The following is a 26,011-nucleotide window of genomic DNA, read 5'->3' on the forward strand; positions in this document are numbered from 1 at the left end:
ACTGCCTTAAATTTAACTATTCCAAAGATAAGTTCTTTGATCACATATATAAATCAATAAATTATTTAATAATTCTAATATATTGAAGATAATAAGTTCAGAAAATATTCTCAGAATAGTGGTCATGCCAAATCAATTGCATCTTCTCATGGAATTGGTGCACACTTTGCCAACGACTATTTTCATGGATTTGTGAGGATAATTATTATTATTTCATTAAACCAACTTCCAGCACTCACAACACGTAAACGTAATTGCTGGAAAATACTAAATAGATGAAACTTGGAGAGCCATTATATACGCCTTTTCCTGCAACACTAAATAGTAGATAAACAGTTATACAACTAAATATTTTCTACGTATTCATTAAGGTCTTCATTTTGGTATAAGTGGCACCAATCGTTGTCTCCTTTTCCTATGGAAGCTTCATTCACAATTTTCTCCTCTCTAATGGGTTCTTCCAGGACTAAAATATTGATTACTGTCAGCTTTGTCACCTTTTCATTTCTATGTTTAGCAAATGCCAATGATTCTCCCACACAGCAGGATAGTTGCAATATGTACCAAGGGAATTGGGAGTATGACAGCTCCTATCCTCTCTACAATTCATCAGCCTGTCCGTTCATCCACAACGAGTTTAATTGCCTCAAGTATGGCCGTCCCGATCACCTCTACCTTAAATATAGATGGAAGCCAACCAATTGCCAGTTGCCAAGGTAAATGTTTAGTTTCCGCATCTCAAACATAAATTTCATACTTGTAGTTTTCATTCTAACATTTGAATCAGTGAGAAATGACAGGTTTGATGCAGAACAGTTGTTGAATACATTAAAGGGCAAGAAGCTGATGTTTATTGGAGACTCCATAAGTCTGAACCAATGGCAATCACTAGTGTGCATGCTTCACGCTGCAGTGCCTACATCTCGTATAATCAAACAACACTTGTACAACCGCAGTATTCCCGCTGTCACTTTCAAGGTAATCAATCTATGTTAAACATTTCCTTTGCTATAGGTAACACTTTAACTATAGGTAAATAACTATGTTCATTTCTCTGTATATATATGTGTGGACTGAAACTTTCAGGACTATAACGTATCAGTGATGCTATTTCATACGTTGTACTTAGTAGACGTGGATGAGGAAACAATTGGCAAAGTTCTGAAGCTGAAATCTATTAGGCATGGTGATCTGTGGAAAAACTTCAATGTCTTAATTTTCAACACTTGGCATTGGTGGCACCGTAGAGGACAGAAGCAACAGTATGAGCTCTACAAAACAGGCATAATCTGATTAACTGATGACCTTTTTACAAGAGCTAAAAGATCTGTAATTTCAACTGCAGATGGCAATATGTGGAAGTTGATGGTAAGATTAGTAAGGACATCGACCGTATGACTGCTTTTCGCATGGCTTTGACAACATGGGCCAAATGGGTTGATTCAGATGTTGATGCCAATAGGACTCAAGTTGTATTTCAAGGAATCTCCCCTTCTCACTACAAGTGAGCTGCTTTTTCCTGTTTCAATATCTTTCTTTTCAAGACCAAAAACTGTAACAACCTTCCGAGTAACATAATGTCTTGTCTCTACATTCATACGAATCAGTGGTGCAGGATGGAATGAACCAGGAGTGAGAAATTGCTCAAGGCAGATGACACCATTCATGGGACCGGTTCATCCGACTGGTTTAACTCGTGCCGTAGACGTAGTTAATGATGTCATAAGGAGCATCAAGAAACCTGTTTATTTGCTCGATATTACAGCTCTTTCTCAACTAAGAAAAGATGCACATCCTAGCTCCTACAATGCCTTCAACGGCATGGATTGCACACACTGGTGTGTTGCTGGCCTCCCCGATACATGGAACCTACTTCTGTATGCAGCTCTCATCAAATAGCATAGAAACAAATGACCAAACTAGTAGCTTCTGAAATATAATAAATCTGTAATTCCTTCTCCAATTTCTAATGAATATTTAGGGATAACCAATAGTAGCTTCTTTGGGGATCAATGTCGAAATGTGAAAAGGAATTAGTGGAAAGATGAAATGTGAAGGGACAGGGAGAGCAATATGGCGACTTCATAATAGAAAATTCGCAGTTGCTTGAAGCAAAGATTACTTCTATATAATCACATAATATCAAACTTCAATAAAGATTTATGAATCCCATCAAATATGTATTGTCGGCAACTAGATGGAATATAATCAAATCCACGGTAGCAATTGACAGCCATAGAATTCATAATAGGGTCATTCAAAAGCTATAGCTATCGCTCATTACAAAGAAATCTCAGCTGTCTGCAGTTCGATTGAGTTAACATTAATTCTTTCGAATATTCTTTCTTCTTTACATCAACCAGAAAGCATTCTTAGAATCTTAATTCTCAGTTTCCTGGAGTCAGTTCTATTGCACACCAATGAACAAAAGTATTCCAACAAGTAAAAGCAAGACATTGTCTCCAAGTATCACCCACAAATTTGAGATTGATGTTTGAAAATAACATAGACCATAACTAGTGTGTAAGGTTGATGTTTGAAAACAACCGAAAAGCGTAATTAGCATTTTGAAAACAACATAGGCCATAACTAGCCTATGTACTTATGTGATGATTATTGACTAGAAAGAGTATAATTGTTTTGAAAAATAATGGATCATATTCTTTCTTTCTTTTTTCTAACTGGGGATAGGTTATCGTATAAGCATAAGCATTCTTATATTTTTAACTGGGGGATAGCCCACTTGCTTTTATAAAACTAGTCATTGAAAAAACAAAGGGAAACAGTTTCTTAAAAGCACAGGCACAGCAACCATGCTGCTAGCTCCTATAAAAGGCGAAATCTCATTTTGATTGACAACCTCATTCAAAAGCAATCCAAAATGGCAACTAATTTTTCCATTTGTTTTCTCTTCACCCTCAATTGTGTTATCTTCTCAACGATCTACGGCCATGTTAATGGCATCTTCTGTGAGGAAATCACTGAGGGCATAGAAATAAAGCGTGTAGAAAAAACATCCCACCTCCACTTTTTCTTCCATGATGTCATTAGTGGGAAAAAACCTAGTGCTGTGAAAATTGCAGGGCCAACAAACAGCAGTGCATATGGATTTGGAGCCACCATGATGATGGATGATGCATTGACAGAAGGGCCTGAAATCAGCTCAAAGCCGGTTGGAAGAGCTCAAGGGATATATGGCATTGCAGCCCAAGAAGATGTATCATTGTTAATGGTTATGAATATGGCCTTCACTGAAGGTACTTACAATGGTAGCAGCATCAGCATTCTTGGGAGGAATCCTGTTTTCAATGATGTGAGGGAAATGCCGATTGTTGGAGGAAGTGGGGTGTTTCGATTTGCTAGGGGCTATGCATTGGCACATACAGTTTGGTTTGATTACACACTGGAGATGCTACCGTCCAGTACGATGTGTATGTGTCACATTATTGAATGCACTACTGACCATCCAGTCATCTCTCATAAGCACAATGCAGCCGTAGCAAGTTTCCTTCTTCTGTAAATCTTAAGTTTGTTTGTTGCTTCTCGTGTCTTTCATTCACTGATTTATAAAATGAGAAATGGTAATATCTTCATTGTTGTTTTCTCATGTATTCTACTTTAATTTCTAACAAACAGTTGCGTGCCAACTTAATGATTCCAGTTTCTGAAAATTACAATTTTTTCAGAACAATGGGATTTTCTCTGATTTGTAGACCAAGCTTGCACCTCACTTCAATGGACCACTCGTTCCGCTCCAATGGTGTTCTTTAACTTTTTATGCAATATAGATTTATTCATAATTTATTAATCAATTAAAATAACTATAAATAATAATGAGAAAATATTTAATTATAAAAATATAAAAAAATCTAAAAATAGAACATACGATATCAATTTAGACGTTATATTTTCTAGAATAACTATATATATATAAATGAAAAATATGTCATATACCCCAACATATTCTTTTTTTTTAAACCAACTACTTGGTCTAGCTATCTAATTCTTTTCTTATATTATTATTTGTTTTGATGATGAGAGAATAAAAAATATGAATTGATGTTAGGGTATAGAGTCAGAAATTTTAAATTGCGGTGTTAGAAATTTTGAATCGAATATTATAAAGATTTATTATGGAATGCTCTTTTAATTAGGGAAGGTCATGGGTCGGGTCTGATTTTTGACCCACCCAGATTCAATTCGAATATTAAACATCTTTATCAGCACCTGACCCAACCCTGGTTTAGAAGGTTCTAATCCGACCTAAAATCCGACTCAATTTTTAGGTCAAAATCCGTACCTGACCTAATATGACCGACCTAAATATATATATAAGTTATTTTTATTAAGTAAAAATAAAGACATAATTGAAAAGAAAAATAAAATAAAATTTGATATTATTGTAATTATATTTAAATAAATAAAAGATAACTATAATACTATATCAAATCAAATCAGAGTTTTTTAACTCTGAAATCCGAACCCGACCTTACCCTTAAAAAAACCAGAAGAAAGGATTTAAATGAAATAGTCATCCCTACTTTTAGTTCAGTTTACTTTATTTATAATGTTAATATTAATTTTATTTTAACTTTAATAGCTTTTATAAAATAAATTTTGTATTTCTAAAAATTTGAGGTGTCAAGTAACTAGTCTAATCACAGGCTGACTCCGCCCAAAGCTGACATGTTTTATGTGCTCAAATAATGAGATTAGTGGGGTGAATAAAATGGCAATTAGCAAAATCTGAAAAATAATAGCTAAGTGCAATTTTGGTATGATGTGGGTATCTCTTTTGACGAGGAATTCTAGTTGCCTTGGTGGAATTAGCAGACATATGTCTAACATATTGTGCTACCAAATTTGATGAAAAGAAATTCCAGAAAATGTAAGGAGAGGAGACATCCTGGAAACGGGGAAAAGGCCCAAAAGCTCAATCCTCCTTTAATTATTATTACTCGATCGTGGTGGACCCTTTTATCATACCAAGCTTACATTTTGTCAATATAGCCGTTACTCACTCTTCCATTTATTTACATTCTGTGTCTTTAAAGAAACCCAGCTTCTCTGTTTCAACCTCTGCCTCTTTCTCTCTCTCACACACAAACTCATACAGGCAAAGGAGCCTAGAATTCTAGATATGGTCCTGATTACAATAGCTCCTCCTATGCATGAATCGTCGGCTCCCCTACTCTCATCCGCCGCAACAAGTAGCAGCACAAGCAGTGAAGCTGATGATAGCCCACCTGTATATCATCGTTTTGCGCTTCAAGATGACGGCAGATATGAATTTCCATGCAAAACATCGTGTGGTTTTCAACCATATAAATCACTGGCAGTGCTGTCCGGGCATATTGGTTCAGTTTCATGCTTGGCCTTGTGTGGAGAATTCATCCTAAGCGCATCGCAAGGCAAGGATATTATAGTTTGGCAACAGCCTGACTTAAGACAGTTCACAAAGTTCGGCCAAGGTGATGGCTCGGTGAAAGCGCTTGTGGCTGTTGGCAATAAGGTTTTCACTGCACATCAAGATAGTAAGATCAGGGTATGGAAGGTGTCAAGAAGCTCAGAGAACGTGTTTAAGCTGAAAGACACGCTTCCTACAACCAAGGACTATTTGGGGAAGTTCATGAAGCAAAGCAATTATGTCCAAACCCGGCGGCATCACAAGCGTTTATGGATCGAACATGCAGATAGTATTTCTTGTTTAACAGTGTACAATGGGTTGATTTATTCAGGCTCATGGGATAAGACTCTTAAGGTGTGGAGGATATCTGATTTGAAGTGTTTGGAATCCATTAAGGCCCATGATGATGCCATCAATAGTTTGGTAGCTTGTAAAGGAATAGTGTATTCGGCATCCGCGGATGGGAAGATTAAGGCTTGGGGAAAACATGGGAAGACCTCTCATTCGTTGCAGGGATTTTGGAAGGTCATAAAGATGTTTCATTGAATTCAATTGTTGTTTCAGAGGATGGAAAATGGGTATATGGAGGGGGTTCAGATGGGTTTGTTATGGGGTGGGAAGGGAATGGCGATTTTGATAGTTGGAAATTGGTGAGTGAGACTAGAGCACACAGTATGGCAGTTTTGTGCATGTGCCTGGTGGGGGAGTTTTTGTGCACTGGTTCAGCTGATAAAACCATTGGTATTTGGAAGCGAGAGGCTTATGGTAAACTTCGTAAAATTGGAGTCATTAATGGTCACCAAGGCCCAGTCAAGTGTTTGCAGGCAACGCCCTGTAATGTGGGTAATGGTTTCTTGCTCTATAGTGGAGGCCTCGACAAATCTGTAAGAGTGTGGTGGGTGCCTAAGACCTCTGCCACTACTTAGACATCACACGCATTTTATCAATGTTTTGTGGGTAAGAAGCACTGCTTCCCTTTTTATTTGTTTGCAGTGTTTCAATACTGTTATTTGTTTGTTAATTAGTTTACGAATTCATGTTTTTCAGTGTGCAGTTTCTTAGGGTAAAATTGTTCAGTGATCAATTTGGTCTTTATAGGTTTTCTATTTCATACAATTTTTTGAATTCTTGTCAATTGTAACTGGTCGTTTGAGAGAAAAAAATGGCAATGCAATAATTTACATTTTTTCAGTTGCATGTTTGATGATTGAGGATGTAGCAGATTTCTTTTCGTTAATGAAGAACCACCATTTGTTGCCAGAATCAATTGTTTCAATTGAAACAAACCTGTAGAGGCATAAATTGCTTCCAGTGTTGGATTCCCATATTACATTTGTTGTTTTTTTAGATTGCTACCTGATAAGTTTTCCCAATCAAACCCAAGGGTTAAGAATGTTGAGAAGCATACATGATATGAACAAGATAACAATGCAGTGTAACCAGAACATTAATAACAAAATAACACACTTCAATAGGCAATCTTGTCTCATGGACAAAATTATGGACCAAAACAAGATGTCTATATTGAACAAAAGGTACGTGTATGAACATCACAGACTCGAAAATCCGGGTAAGGTTCACTATCACCTGGTATGCCGTTGCACCAATTGGTTAAAAGGAACCATCTTATGAGATAATAAATGAAGTAAAAGATGTTCCTGGCTTGTTGGACGGAGAATCTCATAAACAAAAAAATAAGTCAGCGACAATGGCTACTCACGTGGAAAGCTAACCCTCTTGTTAGATTGCCCACTCCTCCAGCAATAATTTGCCTGATTATCATCTGGTTGAAACCTGGAGCTTTTGTAGCCAGGAATATACTGGTGAGAACCTTCCCTCTTCCGGGAACCACTGTGCCATGGTCCCCCACTGCTGCTACTTCTGAAGTCTAACTTTCTTGACCGTACATCATGATTACCCCCCACTTTCCAACAATTTCTCCCACAATCTCCCCACCTGTTATCATTTGGAGTTACATTGCACTGAGCATAGCTATGTTTCCATGAATTATCTCTATTAGGCATCTTGTTAGTGTCTCGCTGATTCCTTCCCCAATAAGTTCGTTTGTAGTCTCCCCATCCATCATCCTTCTTCAAGCCTTGATAGCTATGGCCCCAGGAATTGTTTCCAGTATTCCAATCCCTGGACCCATTATACCCCCATGAGTTACGGTTTCCACTTTCATTTTCCTGAGTAATGCTACTCTCCCAGGGATTATTTCCGTCACTATTTAAATTTCTCAAGTCATCAACTTTAAGAACAAAGTGGCCCCAGCCTACACAATCCTTTGAACTATCCTGAGTAACATTGTTATTTTCCCAAGGATTATCAAACTTAGAAGGGCTCTTATTGCACCCTTCTGTCGGAGCAGACAAAAGGTTCCCTGCTATCTTGTTTTCCTCCCCTACCATGATATCTTCTTCTACATCAGGGGGAGAAAATATTCTTTTTCTAACTCCCTAATTAATTCAGGATCAATATAAGGATTCCAATTTATTTCATCAATGTAAGCGTTCGGATCAGGAGCAGAAATGTCACAGGACAAGCCATTGTTCTCTGCCCAATACCGGCTTTTTGCATTGTGAAATGCTTCTTCTCCAGCAGAATCATCCCAATTGAGCACATTATCGTTTGGGCTCGTTAACTTCTTCGTATCAACAATCTTCCGCCAGGATACTTTTCCAACTATAGTGCAGAATTTCTTTTCCCACAAAGGCACACCATCATTAGAAAACTCTATGAGGAAAATAACATAATCAGAAAAGAATCACACCTTGGTAACAGAATACAGACAAAAATGAGAACGGTAAATATAATGTGGTTACTTAATATATAGTCCTTTGTAAATGTATGAGTAAACAAGTGTTAGTTCTTAGACAATGTGAATGTTTATTATCATAAAGGAAAAAGTTAAAAGGTGTAAGTACAGCCCGTAATACTAATTCTAAAACAAACTCTAGTAAAGATGGCAATTTTAAGTTAAAATCAAACCAAACCAGTAATGAATTGGGAATAACAAAAAAAAATTATTGAAGGTTTGATGCAGTAATATTTCAAGAATACACTTACATGTGAAACAAAGGAAATTTGTTTTTTTTTTCATCTACATATCAACAATCATAAACTTTTGTACCTCTTTCAAAGCACTTGCCACTGATTCTGTGTTGTTTCAAATGGATGTCGGATTTTAATATTGTATTCTAAAGTTCAAATGAATTGTAAGATAAAGAGAATTGAAGGGGGGGGAAAGACAAGAATGTTGAAGACAGCACTGCAGCAATTGCAACAAAAAAAATGTAAATTACCAGAAAAGCAAGTTTCAGGGAGATGATAGGAGGGAGGATATTTGGGAGCTGCATCCTGGCGGTAAAATCGTCGTGGGCCTCGATGCCTCCAATTGCCCATTTGTCTCTTCTAAACCCTAAACCAGAATAAAAGGGCAAAGGGGAGTCGTCGAAGACAAGCTTTGAGGGGCGAGAAAATAATGGAAAAGGACAACTCTTGGGTGAAACTAAAACTGAAACTGAAAGTAAAATCTGAGATCCATCGCCGTTGCTCCTTATTTGTAAGACGGAGAGTTGTGATTCCGGAGCGCTCTGCGGGACGTATGAATGGAAACGACGATTATTTTACAATTTTCATTATTACTTCACAAATTACAATCGCAGGTCAGTCAGCCAAGTTATAGCATATTTTCATTTTGATGATGGTAAGGTTAATTTACACCCAACCTGATCCCATTTTTTTCTAAATAATTGAGTTTAAATCAGATCAAATTTTTAAAAATATAATTAAATTGAACTGAATTCGAGTTTAAAGTAAAAAGAATCCAATCAGACAGACATAATATCATAATAATCTTTTATATAATTAGAAATTATTAGAACAATATTTTTTATTTTAACTTTTTAATTAAGTAATTATTTTATCTAATAAAAATGAATATATATATATATATAGGTTCGAGTCGAATACAAATTTTAACTTAAAATATTAGATTGGATAAATATCCTCCTAAACTCAATTCAGATCGAGCGCATGTAGAAAACTTCAATTTTCGATTTAGAAACTTTACTGACTGCATATTTCAACTGTACAAACAAATGGTTTGTGGTAGCATTGATTGGTTGACCGGTTGATGTCATAAGTTAACATAATCATATAAGTGGAGTCCTCAAAATTTGTTTAGAAGCAGCTAAAAGATAGTGAAGAACCGGGTTTGGTGACTCATTTGTGCCAAGGATCATCTCCACATGTTCAACTAATCCGATAATCGTCCCCTGTTGGAAACGAGAGGCATTGTCTTTGTATAACTTCAACCACGCCGACTTGGACAATGCCTGTAACTGGCTCGCAGTATAGGCGGTAATACATGAAACAGCAGAAGCACAGTCATTTTTCTCCAGCTTCATGCAAAACCTTTCTTCTATCAGAGGCAGAGGAGGCGTCTTATCGACCCTCGCCATCTGTTCCCATGTTGTTTCCAATAGCTCCCCCTGAACAATAGTAATAATATTATTAACAGCTCTTCTGAAAATAGTATCTGCAATTCATAGGATTTTATCAAATACCTTTCCGGCTCTGGCAGCTTGGAGGATCATACGCAGATGACGTTTTGGATTGAAATGAAATCCATGCCGCAACATCCTTCCATACACATGCTCAAACTCATCCCACCTCTTCTGTTGAACGCATCCATCTAACATGATACTGAATGTATAACTATCAGCTACAACTCCATTCAGATCATCACATTTGCTGCTCATTTCATTTGCAGCTTTTGACATCTTCTGGAACAGATCTTTCGCTTCATCAAACAATCCGTTATCCAGATAAGCTTTTAGCATGATATTACACGTAACAAGATTTGGAGAGCAATATTTCTGCATTTGGTTGAAGATGTATGCCCCATTTTCAACGTTTCCACCATCTAGACATGCTTGAATTAAACCAGTATAAGTTACCACCAGAGGTTTGCTAGCTACTTTGCATATTTTCTCAATCTGTAAAAGCACAAACAATGTGCACTTCAGCAAATGCTTTAGTCAATTAACAGATATTACAGTAGTAGATTTGAGGATCTGGAAAAAATATATCTAAACATCCTTTTCAGCCCATATGAACTTAAACATATTTTAAATTATACTTGTAGAAAATAGATATTGAGTCTGGACTATATTACAACCAACCCTGACTTATTTTGTCAGAAAATTTTAATAAAGATCCTAATAGCCGTAACTTTATCAAGAATAAATGTGGAAGGCCTGAGCTGAAATTACCTAAAATACCAACTTGCACAAAAAGAACCAATGAACAAAACAAATTAAAATAAAAAATAAAATACACCTGCATCAGTGCTTCCTGGCACCTCCCGGCACTACAAAGACAACGAGCAAGGTCGTAATAAAGAGCCGCAGATCCTACGATTCCTCGTCTTTCCATACTTTGAACAACCAATACAACCTCATCTATCCTACCTTCCTTCCAAAGGGTATTTACAAGAACTGAAAATTATCCAAAGTCAGCTTCCACAGCAGATACGATATGAACCTTGGGAATTAGGCACGTATAAGGACACCAATAGGAAAAATGAGAACGATAGTATACATAAATACCTCTATATGTCAAAGCATTTGGCATAGAAGATTTATTAATTTTCCTGAAAAATTCATGGACCAAGTTGTATTTGCCGCATTCAAACATCACCTGCACAAATCAAAACACTATTTAAGTATTTTTATCCATATGGAAAATCCATTTAACAGAACAATATTACAAACTTCAGAGAATACATTTTCCATCAGGCATGATAGGCCAAAGTTTAAATGATATGAAAATAGAGAGTATAGCCATGACAGCTCATGCCAAAAACCCTTTCCAGCAATAGAACACTGCTATCCCTTAATACATTTTTTATCCTCAGTTGAAAGGAACAGTTTGATGTCATTTGATATTATCTTAAGGAAACTAGACATTGAAGACCCTTCACTTGTAACTTAAGAAAAGTACAAACCCATCCAAAATACTACAATGATTGGCATTACTTTATAATTAAAAAGAAAATACAAAAACCTAAACCTGGAACTAAAATAAGTTTTGTAAACTTATTCACCTCCATTACAAGTCCATATGTAGTTGTGGAAGGCTGTAGATGCCGTAGCTTTAACTGCTGCAAAACCCAAAATGCCCCCTCCCACTGTTTCCTCCTGGCACAAGCATTCAGAACCTGAAAATGCAAGAAAAATTAACATTCTTTATAAGTAACAATAATTCAGCATAATATCAAACAAAAGATAATTAATCAATTATTAAAGATGATAGTGTTTAGGTATACTAATATGTATTACTCACAGCGTTGTAAACCACAATATCCGGCTCTAGTCTTGGGTCCCACTTCCCAAGTGGCCCTGTCTTGAATTTCTTCTTGGGCGGAGATCGCATGCTATCAATAACATCCAAAAGTTCCCTCATATGCCCAGCTTGCCCAAGAGTAACGGCAATGGAACGATAAGCAACCATGTCAGGATATGAAGCCATTTGTTCCTGTGGTGAAGTGGGAGAGAAGAAGAGGACATCGAATAAACCTTTCCCCTTATGTCAAACAAAAGTTGATTTCATGAGCCACATAAATGAGAATTTAAGGATATTACCTGCATTGAATGAAATAAGTTAAGAGCTTCCACAGGTCGTCTTGCTTTCCCAAGTACATCCAGTGCAGTTGTGTAAATATGTCTGCACCATAAAGATACATCAAGTACACCCAGTGAAAAAGGGGGAAACAGTAAACATTGGATTTCAAAAAACTCAAGAGGCAATAAATTTCTGGGTAGGGACATGTACAAGTTAAAGGAGAGAGAATGAACAGGTAGCACTCTCTTTCATGTTAATAAAATGTTCCAAGTATGCTCGGGATATGGCATTCTCATGCATCATAATTTGCTTCCCTGTTATTATTGAACTCTTAGTGATGCCAGTGGAGTAAAAAACAAGAACAACGAATATTTCAAATTATTCTATTATTCCAATACATAAATGCTAAGATGAAGTTCATGATTATATGTTATGGATATTTTAGTACCTAACAAACTTTATGCAACTAGAAGAACAGCATTAAAAAGAGTAAAATGCATAGTGCAGTGAAAGGAAAGGTCGATTTCCTAGAGTAGATATAAACATATACACATCGTCTAAATTGAACAAGCTCAATCATATAACAGTTTTGGTGTAAATGTGAGGGAAAATCCTGAATAATCTGGTATGTAGGAAGAAATTTGAAACCAATGAAGATGTGAATTTTTAAATTACTAAGACCAACTAACTTTGTTGATTCACTTCTTACAGCACAACTCTATGGACATCAGCTTACATGCAACAGAAAGTAAGGGAACCTGGTGAGCAAAATTACCTGAGCCTGTGAGATTTGAAGCGCTCTCGCATTTCAAGCCATTCAATGACTTGAAGTACCCGCCTCCAATTCCCTAGTTTACCTAATGTCTGGATCACCCTTAATATACAGTAGTCTGTAAATTTTATTTTTGCACTACGCATCATCTTAGAAAACATCCACTCAGGCATATCAATGTCTGCACCATTCAACCTGTTAAAAACGAACTACTTAAAGAAGAATGGAACCATTATAAAATCTGACTAAAATACACAATACTTGAACTAGTTATTAACAAGAAAAAGAATGATATAATCCATGACAAATCACATTCACCTAGAAATTTCCTGGGAACAATAAAAAGAAGTTGATAATCAAGAGTCAGCAATAGGCCCTGAAGGTCGAGTGAAATTCCTTTGGCATGTTTTAACTTTAGATATCAACATGGAAGGCTCTTTCTTTTCTACCAAAACAAAACTTGATAAATCCATTGAAGCAAATCCTAATAGACGTTTGAAATTAGATGGATAAAAAAAGGTGGAGCTTTGACCTTGCTGTGATTGTAAAAGGTTCATCATAATTTCATATCAATAACATCCAAATTTCGAAAGTCTGGGAAGGAAACTTGCAGCAAAGAACAAAAGAGATTTATAGAGTACATACGACTTTGCTAATTTTTGAACTCTCTCCTCCATCTCGATCTTTGAAACTCGTGGTTTATTAACAATGTCGTTGGATTCTTCAAAGTTCTTGAAAGCAACTCTTTCAATCTTCAAATCATCATCCTCACCTTCTTCGAGAAATTCCTTCCTGCTTCTAGTTCTTATTATTCCTTCATTTTTCTCGTTTACTTCATTGTATTTGAAGACTTTGGATATCTTTACTTCCTTAGGAAACCCTCCAAACTTCATTAAACTCGCATTATCTTCATAATTTTCTAATTTTGCATCATATTTGCGTCTATTTCATAGAAACAATGTTGTTATTGGAACACAAAACACAAATAATATTCTGAAGAGAATAAAAAAACTAGCAGAAGAAATAGAAGAAGTTCTTACAACTTGGCTGATTCTTTTGTTCTTTCTTCTACCTGCATTCGTGAAACCCGCGGGTTATCTACAATATTACTGGGGTTTTCAAAATTCTTGTTCTCATCTCTCAGCGCCTTCACATCACAGGCTTCACTTTTTAGAGGCAATGCCTTCCTGCTTCTAGTTCTAGTAGCTCCTTCATTCTTCATGTTTACTTTATCTTGTTCAACAATTTCGGACATGTTTTCTTTCTCCCCAAAATCTCTGGTTGACTTGTCTTTATTTGATTTAAAAGATTTCTTCTTCTCCTTTACAGACTCCAAAGTCTTCAAATACTCACCAAAAGATGGCTTGAATTCGAACTCTTTTTCCAGAATCCCTCCACCGGAATTAAACACTCTTAGAGAAAACCTCCGTTTCTTCCTGCTTAGATTCTTTGACCATAAAGCAGCCGCACAAGTTGGTGTCCGACAATTGAAGAACCCACTTACAGGAAACCGTTTCGGGCTACAAACTGAAGTGTAAATGCCACTGCTTTCAAAGCTAAACAAGCCCATTTGAACTTGAGCACTCACCATAGCCACGAAATGTAAGCTCCCAATTTTAGCTAAACGCTGCTATCTGCGAGTTGGGGAGGCGTGATAAATAAATAAATAAAATTCCGCGAAGATGAAGCAGAAGCTTGAAGAAGATTAGAGATATTTGGGGTGTTTCTTGGACCTAATTGCTGTTTTGGGCCAAAGGTTCCATCAACGGCTACTAAGTTTTAGTTTCTTGGATGAGTTGGGCTTATTGTGAATCGGGCTGTTTTCCTTTTTCCATTTTTGATTTTGCATGTAAAAGGAAAATATTAAATGTCACCGAATGCTTTTGTTTGCTTATTTCCCAAGTTATGAGTTAGATGGATGGAGATGATTGAAAAACCTTTCTTTTGGGGAGGGGAGGGGACTGTCATCATGTGCATTCAATCAGTTTTACCCTCAAATAAAAGTAAAAGGAAAAGGTAATGTAGTTTTCAACTTTATTTGTTGATTTATTGTCCTTTTACATAAAGGAAATGAGTGAGTTGAAATGCATAATTTGGGTGAAGCATGAGTAGAGTAAAGCCTCAACTTACATGTGCTTCGTGCTTTGAATATCATATATATCTTCAAAGTAAAAGATGCCCAGGCACTAATTAGCAAACAGTCTTTGAGGCTCTGATTCTTTTTTTCTGAAAACCAAAGAGAAATCATTCTCCTTCAACATTCTTACTAGATGATAGATGACACTAATAACTGTTCAATTTTCCCTGCCTTATACATGTAAAATAACCAATAACAATCTCTCCCTCATCCCCTTCCCCTCAGTCTCTATAATGTATGTATGTCAATTCTCCTTAAGATCAAGGCACGACAGTCCATCTGTCGGCAGTTTCATAACTTAATTTCAAGGCAGGCTACTTGGATATGGTTTGAACTCTACCATGAAGCTACAATTTAGTCTTTTCTCTTTTACTACAATAATTTCAAACTAGCGCGTAATAGCCTTTATCAACTAGAATGGGAAAAATAACTGATATCCAAACTTAAATGCCTCGAAAATTTGGTGAGCCAATAGCACGCTTGGTCCCCCCCCCCCACGGCTTCTGGCCTCAAACTTCCTTGGAATTAGAAATCCTAGTTACCCTCTTTGTCCAATTCTTTGTATCTACTACAAAAAAACTGAAGATTAATTAATTGCATGGTAACGTTTCTCCCCAAGGATTAACTCAAGGAGAGTTAAGCGATCTTTGTTCCCATCAGGCATTAGAGAAATTAGAGGGATGGAAAAGGAAGAAAAGGCCCATGACACTTTCTCATAATTCATTGAGGAGCTTCTCTTCATGAAATACAATGAAGGTCAGCCCCTCCTTTTTAATATTTTTTATCATGCTCTGGTTTTTTAAAGCCCCACAACTTTGAACATATGAAACCCATCATGAAAAAGATGGAAAATTAGCACCACCTGCTGAATTTAATCAACTTTTCAGAGTTTCAAGGAAAACTATCAAATGAAAGAAATTTTATTGGTATTGGGTGTATAAATAAAGAACGGTTATCTAGATTCACGGCAGTCGTATCTCAGTCTCAGATATCCAAGTTCCCAAGGACCAAGCTTTTTGAGGCGGTGTTTCCTGATTGATTCTCCCAAAATGCGTTAGTATTCAGTGCACCTTTTGTACAGAATCCATATGGAATTTAGCACTACAGTATAGTATTCTTAACCTTTTAGCAAAGTTACCAATCATTATTTACATATGCTACTTCCTGCTTTAGGATGCAGAAATGTAAAGATTCAGAATTGCTGAACCTCAAGTGATAGTTTTTTAATGGCGAAGAGGAAGAGGTGGTTCAATATAGTGAAGAGGTTTTTTCTCTTTGAGACAATTGCAAATGCTCAAAAGGTAACTTTGCATTATACCCATGTCCCAAAGTTACTTTTTTTTCTTTTTCTTTTTTCTTGTAAGAACGAATGGTTGTCATGAATGTCGTCTATCTCTTGAAAGGAGAAAAGAAGGAAATGGATGTTTGGAAGGTTTAGGATCAAAGGCTGCCATCCCTTAAAACTCCATCCCCACCAAGAGATGGCACAAAATGTGAAACAGAGGAAGAGCGGAACAGACATGCTTTAGCTGTCGCAATTGCCACAGTTGCTGCTGCCGAAGCAGCAATTGCAGCTGCTCAGGCTGCGGCCGAGGTTGTTCGTCTCAATGATAGTGGCAACCTTCAAACTAACCATGAATATGCAAGTGAAGGAGAAAGAGAAGAAAAACCCTTGGGTGTTCCACCTGATTCTACCTCATCTAGGGAGCTTGATAGGAAGTTGCACTTACTCGCTGCCACAAAAATCCAGGCTGCCTTTCGGGGCTACCTTGTAAGTTGTCCTGTTTCATCACTGCTGAATTCATTCTCTTCGCTGCTTGTTTGTTGGTGATCTGTCATTTTTTTAATGAATTTGGCTGGCAAAAGAGTTTAAAGTTGTTGTGGAGAAACTTGTAGGCAAGAAAAGCCTTGCTGGCACTGAAGGGGATAGTGAGGCTTCAAGCAATCATCCGAGGCTGGGTTGTGAGACGACAAGCATTGACTGCTCTAAAATGCTTGCAATCAATTGTAAACATTCAGTCTCAGGTTTGTGCAAGGAGATTCCAAATGGTTGAAGGCGCTTGGCAAGAGGATGAGAACAGACAGTTGCTGACATTGAAAGATAAGATTATTAAGGTAGGTGTCTCTATTATCACTCCAGACAACACAAAGTTGACAACTCAACAGTCATGTGATGTCTTATAATGATCCTTCAGTTCTCTTCGTTGGTGAAACTAGAGATGCATCTAATTACTGGTTAAAATGCTCAAAAACTTACAGGTGGACACCAACGGTCAAAGAAGATGTGATGATAGCATTTTGACAAAGAAAGAAACAGATGCAATCAGTTTAACTAAGAAAGAAGGTGCAATTAAAAGACAAGTGATAAACGATCGGGTAATCATCCTTAGCTCGAACTATCTGTCTTCATATTTTACTTATCTAGTGGCTGGTGCTTTGTTCTAAGGAGTTAGAAAACTTCAATGTAGAATTCAACAGAAACAAAACAGAAGAATGGTAATGGAGGATTGATGTACTGGACAGACCAATGGGCGGATACTAAAAGCAAAGAAGTCAGAATCGAAGATTTGGACTCGGTTTGGACTTCAAACAGCAAGCCTACTGGAGAAAGCAGATGTAAACAATTAGGGCTCAAGACTTTTCAGAGACGGTATCATTGTGATGCGGAAGGATCGGATTCTCCTGTACCAATTCGGCGACGATCATTTCATGGAAAGCAGAGTTCTCTGGGAGAAGGCAGCTCTTTTGTTACCTCTCCTGTAGTTCCAACTTACATGGCTGCTACACAATCTGCTAAGGCAAAAGTAAGATCAATGAGCTCACCGAAGCTAAGACCAGAAACTTGTGATACTGAATCTGAAAGCTACTCGCCATATAAGAACAAGCTGTCTATTTTATCTTCATTTACAAGCAGGCCTAGCACTTATCAGCAGAGATCTCCAACTCTAAAGGGTTTAAGTTCAAAGCAAACCTTAAAAGATGTTAGCTTTAGCTCTGAGTGTTCAATGCCTAATTGGGTGCAAAAGAGCACATTCAGATGATCCAACCATTGTGATATTTAGGTCCCTGGTAACGAGCGTTTGTTATTGTGGTGGTTTGGAATTACTTGGTACTTAAACAATTGAATGAATCAAGCATAATGAATGAGACTAGCCTAATTTCATTGTTCCATGAAAATAAAATGTCCTATCTTTGTTGCTTCACCAAATGCATTATTGAGCCCTTCCGTTGCTGAAAGATTGAGTTGCAAACCACATCCGAGGGCAAACGTTTAACACTTTATCCATTAGTTAAGCTGAACCATGTTTGATGAGTTAACTGGAATTTCCTGCCATCAAGTGATCCATTTATTCTTGTTCTAAATTCGAGGTACAGATACAAATTTTGGAACGGGCCCAATTCCTTGGAAGTAAATATACCATTACCAAGAATGTAAAAGGGCCCATGGCATAGGGTTACAATTACAACCAAGACCAATAAAGCAAAAGGAAGAAGATGATGAAAATGGGCCTTTGATGAGGCTAACAGGCAAAGAAAACAAAGTTGGTTTTCAATAAGAAACAAACAAGGAATTGTGTTTAGGCAATGGCAGTGGCAGTCAAAGTTTTGGATATGACTAATTTGATTCACCCGGCTGAGAAAGCTACAAAGTGTAATAATCCACGGTGCGGCTACAAAATTTAAGAACAATTTTCAAACTACGTAGTTGCTATCATGAAAACGAAAATGTCCACCACCAAGCCATGGATTATTTGTAGCACTCAACTTCCTTTGGATGTTCATGGATTTCCTTTTCCAACCAAATTTCTTTCATCCCGAATACTTCTACTCCTACTCCTACAAGTTGTTTCAGATCACAATTTCCAATTTCAAACTTGTGGGGATCCTTCTCAAGTAAATATGACTTTTGTCCTTTTGGGTCCTAGAAAATGACATGCAAAAGGCTTTTCAACATGTTTTGTTTTTTAAAAATAAACTACTGCTTACAGTCTTATAACCTTTTACAATTTTACTATGTAAATTCAAAACTAAATTATTCGCTTTTACGATTAAAAAACACTAATTTACTCTTAAACCTGCTAAGATATTTAGCCCCAAAAAATCATATTCGACGACTTCATCTAAGCTTAAGGAACAACTAGCTAGCTAGTCAAACTTTCATACCACCAAACCTCAATTAATTAAACTATAAATAAATGACCAATTTTGAAAGTCAGTGAGAGCCAGAGATTTTTGCAGCTGCATGTGACATGTTTAGCAAACTAACTTAAGCGACAAAAATGCATAATCCCGAATTATGTCTCTAATCATTGTTTTGTTCCCCTTCCTGTTTGAGTCAAACTGAGCTAAACATGGCATAAAATAGTGTAGAGAGAGAGAGACCTTAATGAAGTAACAGCATTATGTGATGGGTTGATAGTGGTGCAACTTATTTTCTTTGGATTGGATGTAGGATTTTATTTTAGGGATACGAACTTAAAAAGTTATATTAAAAATTTAGAGGTTGTAAAATTATAAAATTATAAGGAATACAAAATTATATCATCAATAGAAAATATAGATAAAATACTTCAATTTTATGTAGATTTGAAAATTTCAAGAGGTAGGGCCGCACCCCTTGGTGCTTCCATGTTTGGATTTGTATATGCATGATACCATAGCATGCAGATGGATCCGCCAAAAGCAGCAGCAATTTCTTTTTCATCCGGCGCATATACACTACACCGATATGCAAGATGAAAATTAATTAATTTGAGCACAACAACATAGCTACCTAACGCAATACATTGATTTCATCACTAATTGGGTGGATCCTGGACTAGTTATTATAACATCCTTCAGTGTGAACACGGTTGCTATCGGAAGGACAAAGGAAATAATGTGGGCGCTTTACAATGATCAATGCTGCAATATATTAACATTGACTGAATAGAAAGAAAAAAGGACAAAAGAGCAAAATATAAAATACTTGAACCCAACCACAAATTCCATCATTTAAATCATTGCTTACTGATACTGATGAATATATAAATAAAAAGGTTCATCTGCAAATATATCAAGATATGCTAATCAGGTCGCTAGCTGTATATGTTTGCTGATGCTGGACAGTTCATGGCCTCCCCACTTTAAAAAAATTGCTCAAAATGCACTTTTCCCTTAATTTGGAGAGAAAGTGTTGATCAAACTAATAGTAAAAGTTGTAATATGATCAAATTCTTCAAGACCGTGTTTTACAGATCAATCTTTTTTGTTTTCTTCATTAATTGATGGGGTAAACCAAATCAAACACAGAATCTGGCCTTGCATGCGAGAATTCTGGCAACTGCAGATTTGTCATGTATGTATGGAAAACAACATAAACAATGCATATACAACAGTAAGAGCAATGAGCCAACTGGCTATATATATATGCAGACAAAACATATAGACACAATTCTGGAGCAGGAAAAATCCAATTAAACTTTACCCGTTTATATCCTGCATGCTCTTCAATGGCCCTCCACTGGGATCACTCATTCTTTGTCCTGGTCCAGCACTTGACAGTATGAAAGAAGGCAAAATTTTGGTTCTTGGATCGATATTGATTATGAGATTAATTAATGAGGATGGGTCATAATAAGTTGAGGATTACATTAACAAAATTATGGTCAAGTATAGGTAGGTAGGTAGGCAATCACGACAAGCATGAATGTAGGAATATATATATTATATTATAACTTTAAATTTTAACCTCAGCCTTAGGGATGGGAATCAGATAGCAAGAGACAAGGAGACATTGATTAAAGTGGAATAAAAAGTGGGATGGGAAACATGATAAGCATAATTATTTATTCATCACATATAGGGTTTGAGGATCCTAAATGGAATTTCGGCCCTACCAACTCTAATTTAACTGCATTCTTTAGTCCCACCCAAAGTCATGTGAGTATGAGGAGTGAGGACAGGGACAACAAATACTACGTGGCAATCTCAGCCGCCGCGTCAGCCCTAATGGCACCGCCACCACTACTTGTCGAAATGTCATTCGACAGTCCTCAATATCGTTGGCGAATGGAATGGTCGAGAGAAATCTGACGTGGCTGTGATCGTGTAGTTGAGGGTAGGGTGACAATTGGGTGGGAGCCACCCTCGCAGTCGCCTGATCCCACGATCAATATTCAGGCTTTCATTAAACTTCAATTTTCTTTCACCATTTGCATTCCACATCTGACGCGCAAGAGCCCACGTACAACAACATACTTCTAAATACTAGTTAGGGTTTATACCCCTTTGGTTTGATTTTGAATTTCACCCCTCTATTCTACAAGAGCTGACAAGTTAGTCCCTCTATTTTAATATTTTATTTTTAAAAATTTGACAATTAATTGGATAACATGTTAAATCTTTTCATGAAATTGTTGCTATAGAAATTAACATTTCAATAATTTGGATGTAAGCAATTAGTAAAAACAACAATTTATGTACAACAATCAGAGAAAATATCAACAGTTGACATTTTTACCAAACTGGAGAAATATAGTTTAAAATAAAAGATCATATTCTGATAAAGTAAAAGTAGAGTGACTAATTTCTTAATTTTTATAAAGTAAAGGGGTGGAATTAAAAATTACAACTTATCTCTTTCTAGAAAACATATGCATGTATATATATATATATATATTATAATTCAATATTGTTAGGTTTTGTTCCTCGTATGTGTATATTGGCGATTAGAGATTAGATAAAGTTAGGGTTATTGCTTGTATCTAGTTCACACTTTCACACCACAGATCATAGTATATAATTAGAGGATAAGAGAGTTGTTGAATCAAGTCCTAAACTTGTAAGTCTTCGGACAGTTGTTGAATTCATGGCAATGTACTTTTAATTAGGATGTGATACGTCAGAAAGAGCAAATTTCTGGCTTTTAACCCTTGTTAATCATCACTTTTGTTGTTTAGGTCTTCTTCTTTTTTGGCATATCGATTAGGTCGTTTTCAACTTTTTTTTAAGTGAGATTCTAAGTTTTCTTTTACCTAATGCAACTTCTAGTAATAGAAAGGATAATCCACACGACATTGGAAAATTTTCCTCGTCAAACTGGAACTTTGAGGGCCAAATAATCTCAGAATAGGAGGAAAAACAAGTTTGGACTGTCTATCTACAAAGTTCTAGCGAGCTTGATCAATGATAGGCTTATAAGTTTCCTAAGTAAACTAGTCTTTCATTTTATATATATGCTGCTCTGAAGTGACAAATTATTTAGGAATGTGATGGATATGCAGAATCTCGCATGCATTTTAGAAAGTTGAGACTTCAGGGAGAGAGAGAGTCTAAGGCCTTAGCAAGGTGACAGAGATCCCTAGTTATTTCTCCCTAGGATCTACAGATAGGCTGCTGTTTCGTCACTCTTTGTAATGAGAAAGGCTGTTTCATCAATATACAACTCCCAAACTGGCTTGTCTTCTGTTGCATTCAGGCAGTTGGTTTATTGGGAAATAAAACTGATATCATTAAAATTAACGGGACAGAAAACTGATATCATTCTCCATCATATGTATGCTTTGGATAAATGGTTAGTATTATATTCGAAAGAAAACAGTCGATTCCTACACCATCATATGTATGTTATTATACACGTAGCTTAGAGAAAAGAAGGGAGAAGCAATAATTGGGGTACTGAGCAGTGTAATGAAATCTAATCGCATTAAAAAATCATATAAACCAGAGAAGTTGTGGAGTTGGTGGGTTAGAATACATACATTGCGTAGCTCAACCTCAGTCCAAAGGGGTCCCAACCTCACCAATCATACACCTTCAACCATAAAGCACATAAAAGCATTCGGAGTATCACGTGTCCCTGGGACCCCTTGCATCTTGCTGCCCCTCTCCGCCATCTCTCATCCGTATCTGAAATTAGATACGTGATGTCTACATGCCGACATTGACGGATTCGAGGAGAGTATGCATCAGATCATACATGGCATGGCACGGGGATACCCTACTGACACAAGAGGCAGAGCCAAGTAAAAGTGGGAAAAGAAAAAAAAGAATATCATTCTTAAACATACAGTTAATCTCAACTTATTTGTCTTTGGCGATAAAGCTAGGATTGTGGTTCCAACTGTTGGAAAAAAAGTGCAAAAGATTTGTGGAAATCTTTATTTATGGTCCTATTCAATATGATGGCTTCTCTTACAAACAAAAGACCCCAGCCCAAGAAGGCAGTCTTGATACGGATTCTTCAAAGTATTGACAACTGAACATAGGTTGACTCAGCCACCCAAATCTCTCCCTTTAAATTCAACCCTCACTCCTTCACTTCCTTGGCTCTCCTATCCCCTTTCCTTTTGCTCCAATAGGAGAGGACACTCAAAGCCTCCGATCCCCTCCCAAAAAAAAATATGAGATATACACTAGTTAGCTTTCCCACCCAAAACAACATGCTTTTCTTCATCGTCTTATTCCTCAGCTGCGTAACCATTAAAATCAACCTCTGCTTTTCCGGCATTCCTTCTTCACTAAAAACACTTCCCATTCATGGACATTTCAACTTCGAGCAAGTCGAGCATGCAGCTAAAGATTTTGGCAATCGATATAGTTTCCTCCCTTTGGCAGTTCTACACCCCAAGTCGGTTTCGGATATTGCCACCACAGTGAAGCATATTTGGCAGATGGGTGGTGTTTCAGAACTCAGAGTAGCAGCTAGAGGGCATGGCCACTCGCTCCAGGGGCAGGCGCAAGCCCATCGGGGAGTAGTGATCAATATGGAATCACTCCAAGGCCCACAAATGAAGGTTCACACTGGAAACTTCCCCTATGTGGATGTGTCGGGTGGTGAGCTATGGATAAATATCCTGCGTGAAAGCCTCAAACATGGGTTAGCACCAAAATCTTGGACAGACTACCTACATTTAACGGTCGGCGGTACTCTGTCCAATGCCGGGATCAGTGGACAGGCATTTCGGCATGGACCTCAGATCAGTAATGTTTACCAGCTGGAAGTTGTTACAGGTTAGGTTCAGTATCAGTATAGACTAGCATCTATAAATTCAATGTTTATAACATCATCCAATTAGTTTCTCAGATTGTGTGTACTTTTTTTTACCAATGTTTGTACTTGAATGCAGGGAAAGGGGAAGTGGTGAATTGCTCAGAGAAGCAGAACAGCGATTTGTTTTACAGCGTTCTTGGAGGACTGGGTCAGTTTGGCATCATAACACGGGCAAGAATATCGCTGGAACCAGCAGCTGAAATGGTAAAAAGCAAAATGGCAATTATTGAGCTAGAAGACAATTTCCAAATTGTCCTAGTTAGTTGACTATTATCTTTGTTGAACAGGTCAAATGGATTAGGGTGCTGTACACAGATTTTGCCACATTTGCTAGGGACCAAGAGAAGTTAATATCTGGAGAAAGCGCATTTGACTATATCGAAGGATTTGTGATAATAAACAGGACCGGTCTCTTGAATAACTGGAGATCATCATTCAGCCCACAAGATCCAGTTCAAGCCAGCCAATTCAAGTCAGATGGAAGGACTCTCTTCTGTCTCGAATTGGCAAAGTACTTTAACCCTGAACAAATGGCACTAGTAAATCAGGTCAGCCAATCTTCCAACCATATATCAGTTACAAACTTTTAAATTATTAGTAGAAACAAAATAAACTGATAAGAAGGGATCTTGTATACTGCAGGAAATAAAGAGCTCATTATCTCAGTTAAACCATATTCCATCCACCCTTTTCTTATCAGAAGTTCCATACATAGAGTTTTTAGACAGAGTTCACATTTCGGAGATCAAACTCCGGTCAAGAGGCTTGTGGGACGTTCCACATCCATGGCTCAATCTCCTCATCCCCAGAAGTAAAATCCACAGCTTTGCTCAGCAAGTTTTTGGCAATATACATACGGATACAAGCAGTGGCCCCATCCTCATCTACCCGCTTAACAAATCAAAGTAAAAAGTTTACAAGAAACAATTGTCATATGTTAATTTCAGGAGTTCCATTGATTGATAGAATGTTAATCTTGATTGCAGATGGGACAATAGAACATCTGTTGTTACACCAGAAGAAGATGTTTTCTATTTAGTGGCATTCCTATCTTCTGCAGTACCTTCTTCAACAGGAAGTGATGGGTTAGAGCAGATCTTAATTCGGAACCAAAGAATTTTAGACTTCTGCGAGATAGCTGGCCTTGGGGTAAAGCAATATCTGCCTCACTATTCTACACAAGAGGAATGGAAATCCCATTTTGGTGTGTATTGGGAAGCTTTCATCCAGAGAAAATCCACATACGACCCCTTGGCAATACTTGCACCGGGCCAAAGAATTTTTCAAAAACCAGTAGCCTACTCATGATAACATCATCTTATTATAAATTTTGTATCATCTAAAAGTCGGGAGGGAAAAGAAAGCTCTGCAGCATGCAGGCAAATGTGCTGCAAATTCAGGCTACCGGTGCCTCTCAAATATCGTGAGCACAATGAGGAGGATTAAGACTAGTACAACTTTAATTTTTTCAGACAAAAAGGCCAACCATATCATATTTTAATTGTTGACTAGAGTTGTAAGAGGCACTGGACATAAATCAGTGCCCTGACAAGGGGATGTAAATACTGAATTTGCCAGATAGCGGCTCATTATTTTCTCTACTAAGTCCAATTACTAATTCAAATGCAATGGAACATCTGTTTTAAATCCGGATGGGAAAAAAATATTTCAGATTTCTAATGTTCTGTGCAGAAAATTCAAGTAAAATAAATACTGAATTTAACAGAGAAACATTGGCTACCTGTTGCTGCTGCATCTAACTTGTTGCAAATGATGTCAATCCAATCCCATTTCATTCCAAACTGTGTTTTGACGAATGTACATAAGACAGTAAAATTTATTAGTTTGTTTTTGTTCATCATTAACAATGGCAGAAAGCAATTGACATCCAGGCTAAACCATCATAGGCCAACAGCCTTGTCATCTAAACCAATCATGTGATTGTTGCAGCCTCAATTTCTACAGTTACAAGAAGGGCTTCACTTACACTAATAGCATCTGCTATTGATGGCTTTAACACTAAGTTGGAAT

The 26,011-nt window shown here is 37.1% G+C and overlaps 3 protein-coding genes and 4 pseudogenes across 3 annotated transcripts; 5 read left to right on the top strand and 2 right to left on the bottom strand.

The window, feature by feature from the left end:
* The first annotated feature begins 330 nt into the window (after positions 1-330).
* On the top strand, positions 331-2,170 carry LOC120138723 (protein trichome birefringence-like 38). Its single transcript, XM_039154139.1, has 5 exons — positions 331-716; positions 801-978; positions 1,087-1,262; positions 1,346-1,504; positions 1,608-2,170. Exons 1-5 carry the CDS (start codon positions 418-420, stop codon positions 1,897-1,899), a joined length of 1,104 nt encoding a protein of 367 aa, XP_039010070.1. The 5' UTR covers positions 331-417; the 3' UTR covers positions 1,900-2,170.
* A 510-nt stretch (positions 2,171-2,680) lies between these two features.
* Positions 2,681-3,465, top strand: LOC120138690 (annotated as a pseudogene).
* Positions 3,466-5,053: 1,588 nt separating this feature from the next.
* Positions 5,054-6,557, top strand: LOC120138728 (annotated as a pseudogene).
* Positions 6,558-6,854: 297 nt separating this feature from the next.
* LOC120138828 lies at positions 6,855-9,019 on the bottom strand (annotated as a pseudogene).
* Positions 9,020-9,508: 489 nt separating this feature from the next.
* On the bottom strand, positions 9,509-14,493 carry LOC120138768 (pentatricopeptide repeat-containing protein At1g30610, chloroplastic-like). The gene is made up of 10 exons (XM_039154174.1): positions 13,850-14,493; positions 13,455-13,751; positions 12,813-13,004; positions 12,058-12,139; positions 11,759-11,950; positions 11,520-11,633; positions 11,023-11,113; positions 10,754-10,911; positions 9,979-10,410; positions 9,509-9,903 (listed from the first exon to the last, which is right to left on the bottom strand). The coding sequence occupies exons 1-10, from the start codon at positions 14,398-14,400 to the stop codon at positions 9,565-9,567; spliced, it is 2,448 nt and encodes an 815-aa protein (XP_039010105.1). The 5' UTR covers positions 14,401-14,493; the 3' UTR covers positions 9,509-9,564.
* Positions 14,494-15,783: 1,290 nt separating this feature from the next.
* LOC120138826 lies at positions 15,784-18,055 on the top strand (annotated as a pseudogene).
* Positions 18,056-23,175: 5,120 nt separating this feature from the next.
* On the top strand, positions 23,176-25,603 carry LOC120138722 (cytokinin dehydrogenase 6-like). The gene is made up of 5 exons (XM_039154138.1): positions 23,176-23,940; positions 24,057-24,184; positions 24,268-24,528; positions 24,623-24,885; positions 24,967-25,603. The coding sequence occupies exons 1-5, from the start codon at positions 23,331-23,333 to the stop codon at positions 25,286-25,288; spliced, it is 1,584 nt and encodes a 527-aa protein (XP_039010069.1). The 5' UTR covers positions 23,176-23,330; the 3' UTR covers positions 25,289-25,603.
* The last annotated feature ends 408 nt before the right edge of the window (positions 25,604-26,011 follow it).

Source organism: Hibiscus syriacus, unplaced genomic scaffold (assembly GCF_006381635.1).
Source record: "Hibiscus syriacus cultivar Baekdansim isolate YM2019G1 unplaced genomic scaffold, ASM638163v2 tig00110705_pilon, whole genome shotgun sequence".
Classification (NCBI taxonomy): domain Eukaryota; kingdom Viridiplantae; phylum Streptophyta; class Magnoliopsida; order Malvales; family Malvaceae; genus Hibiscus; species Hibiscus syriacus.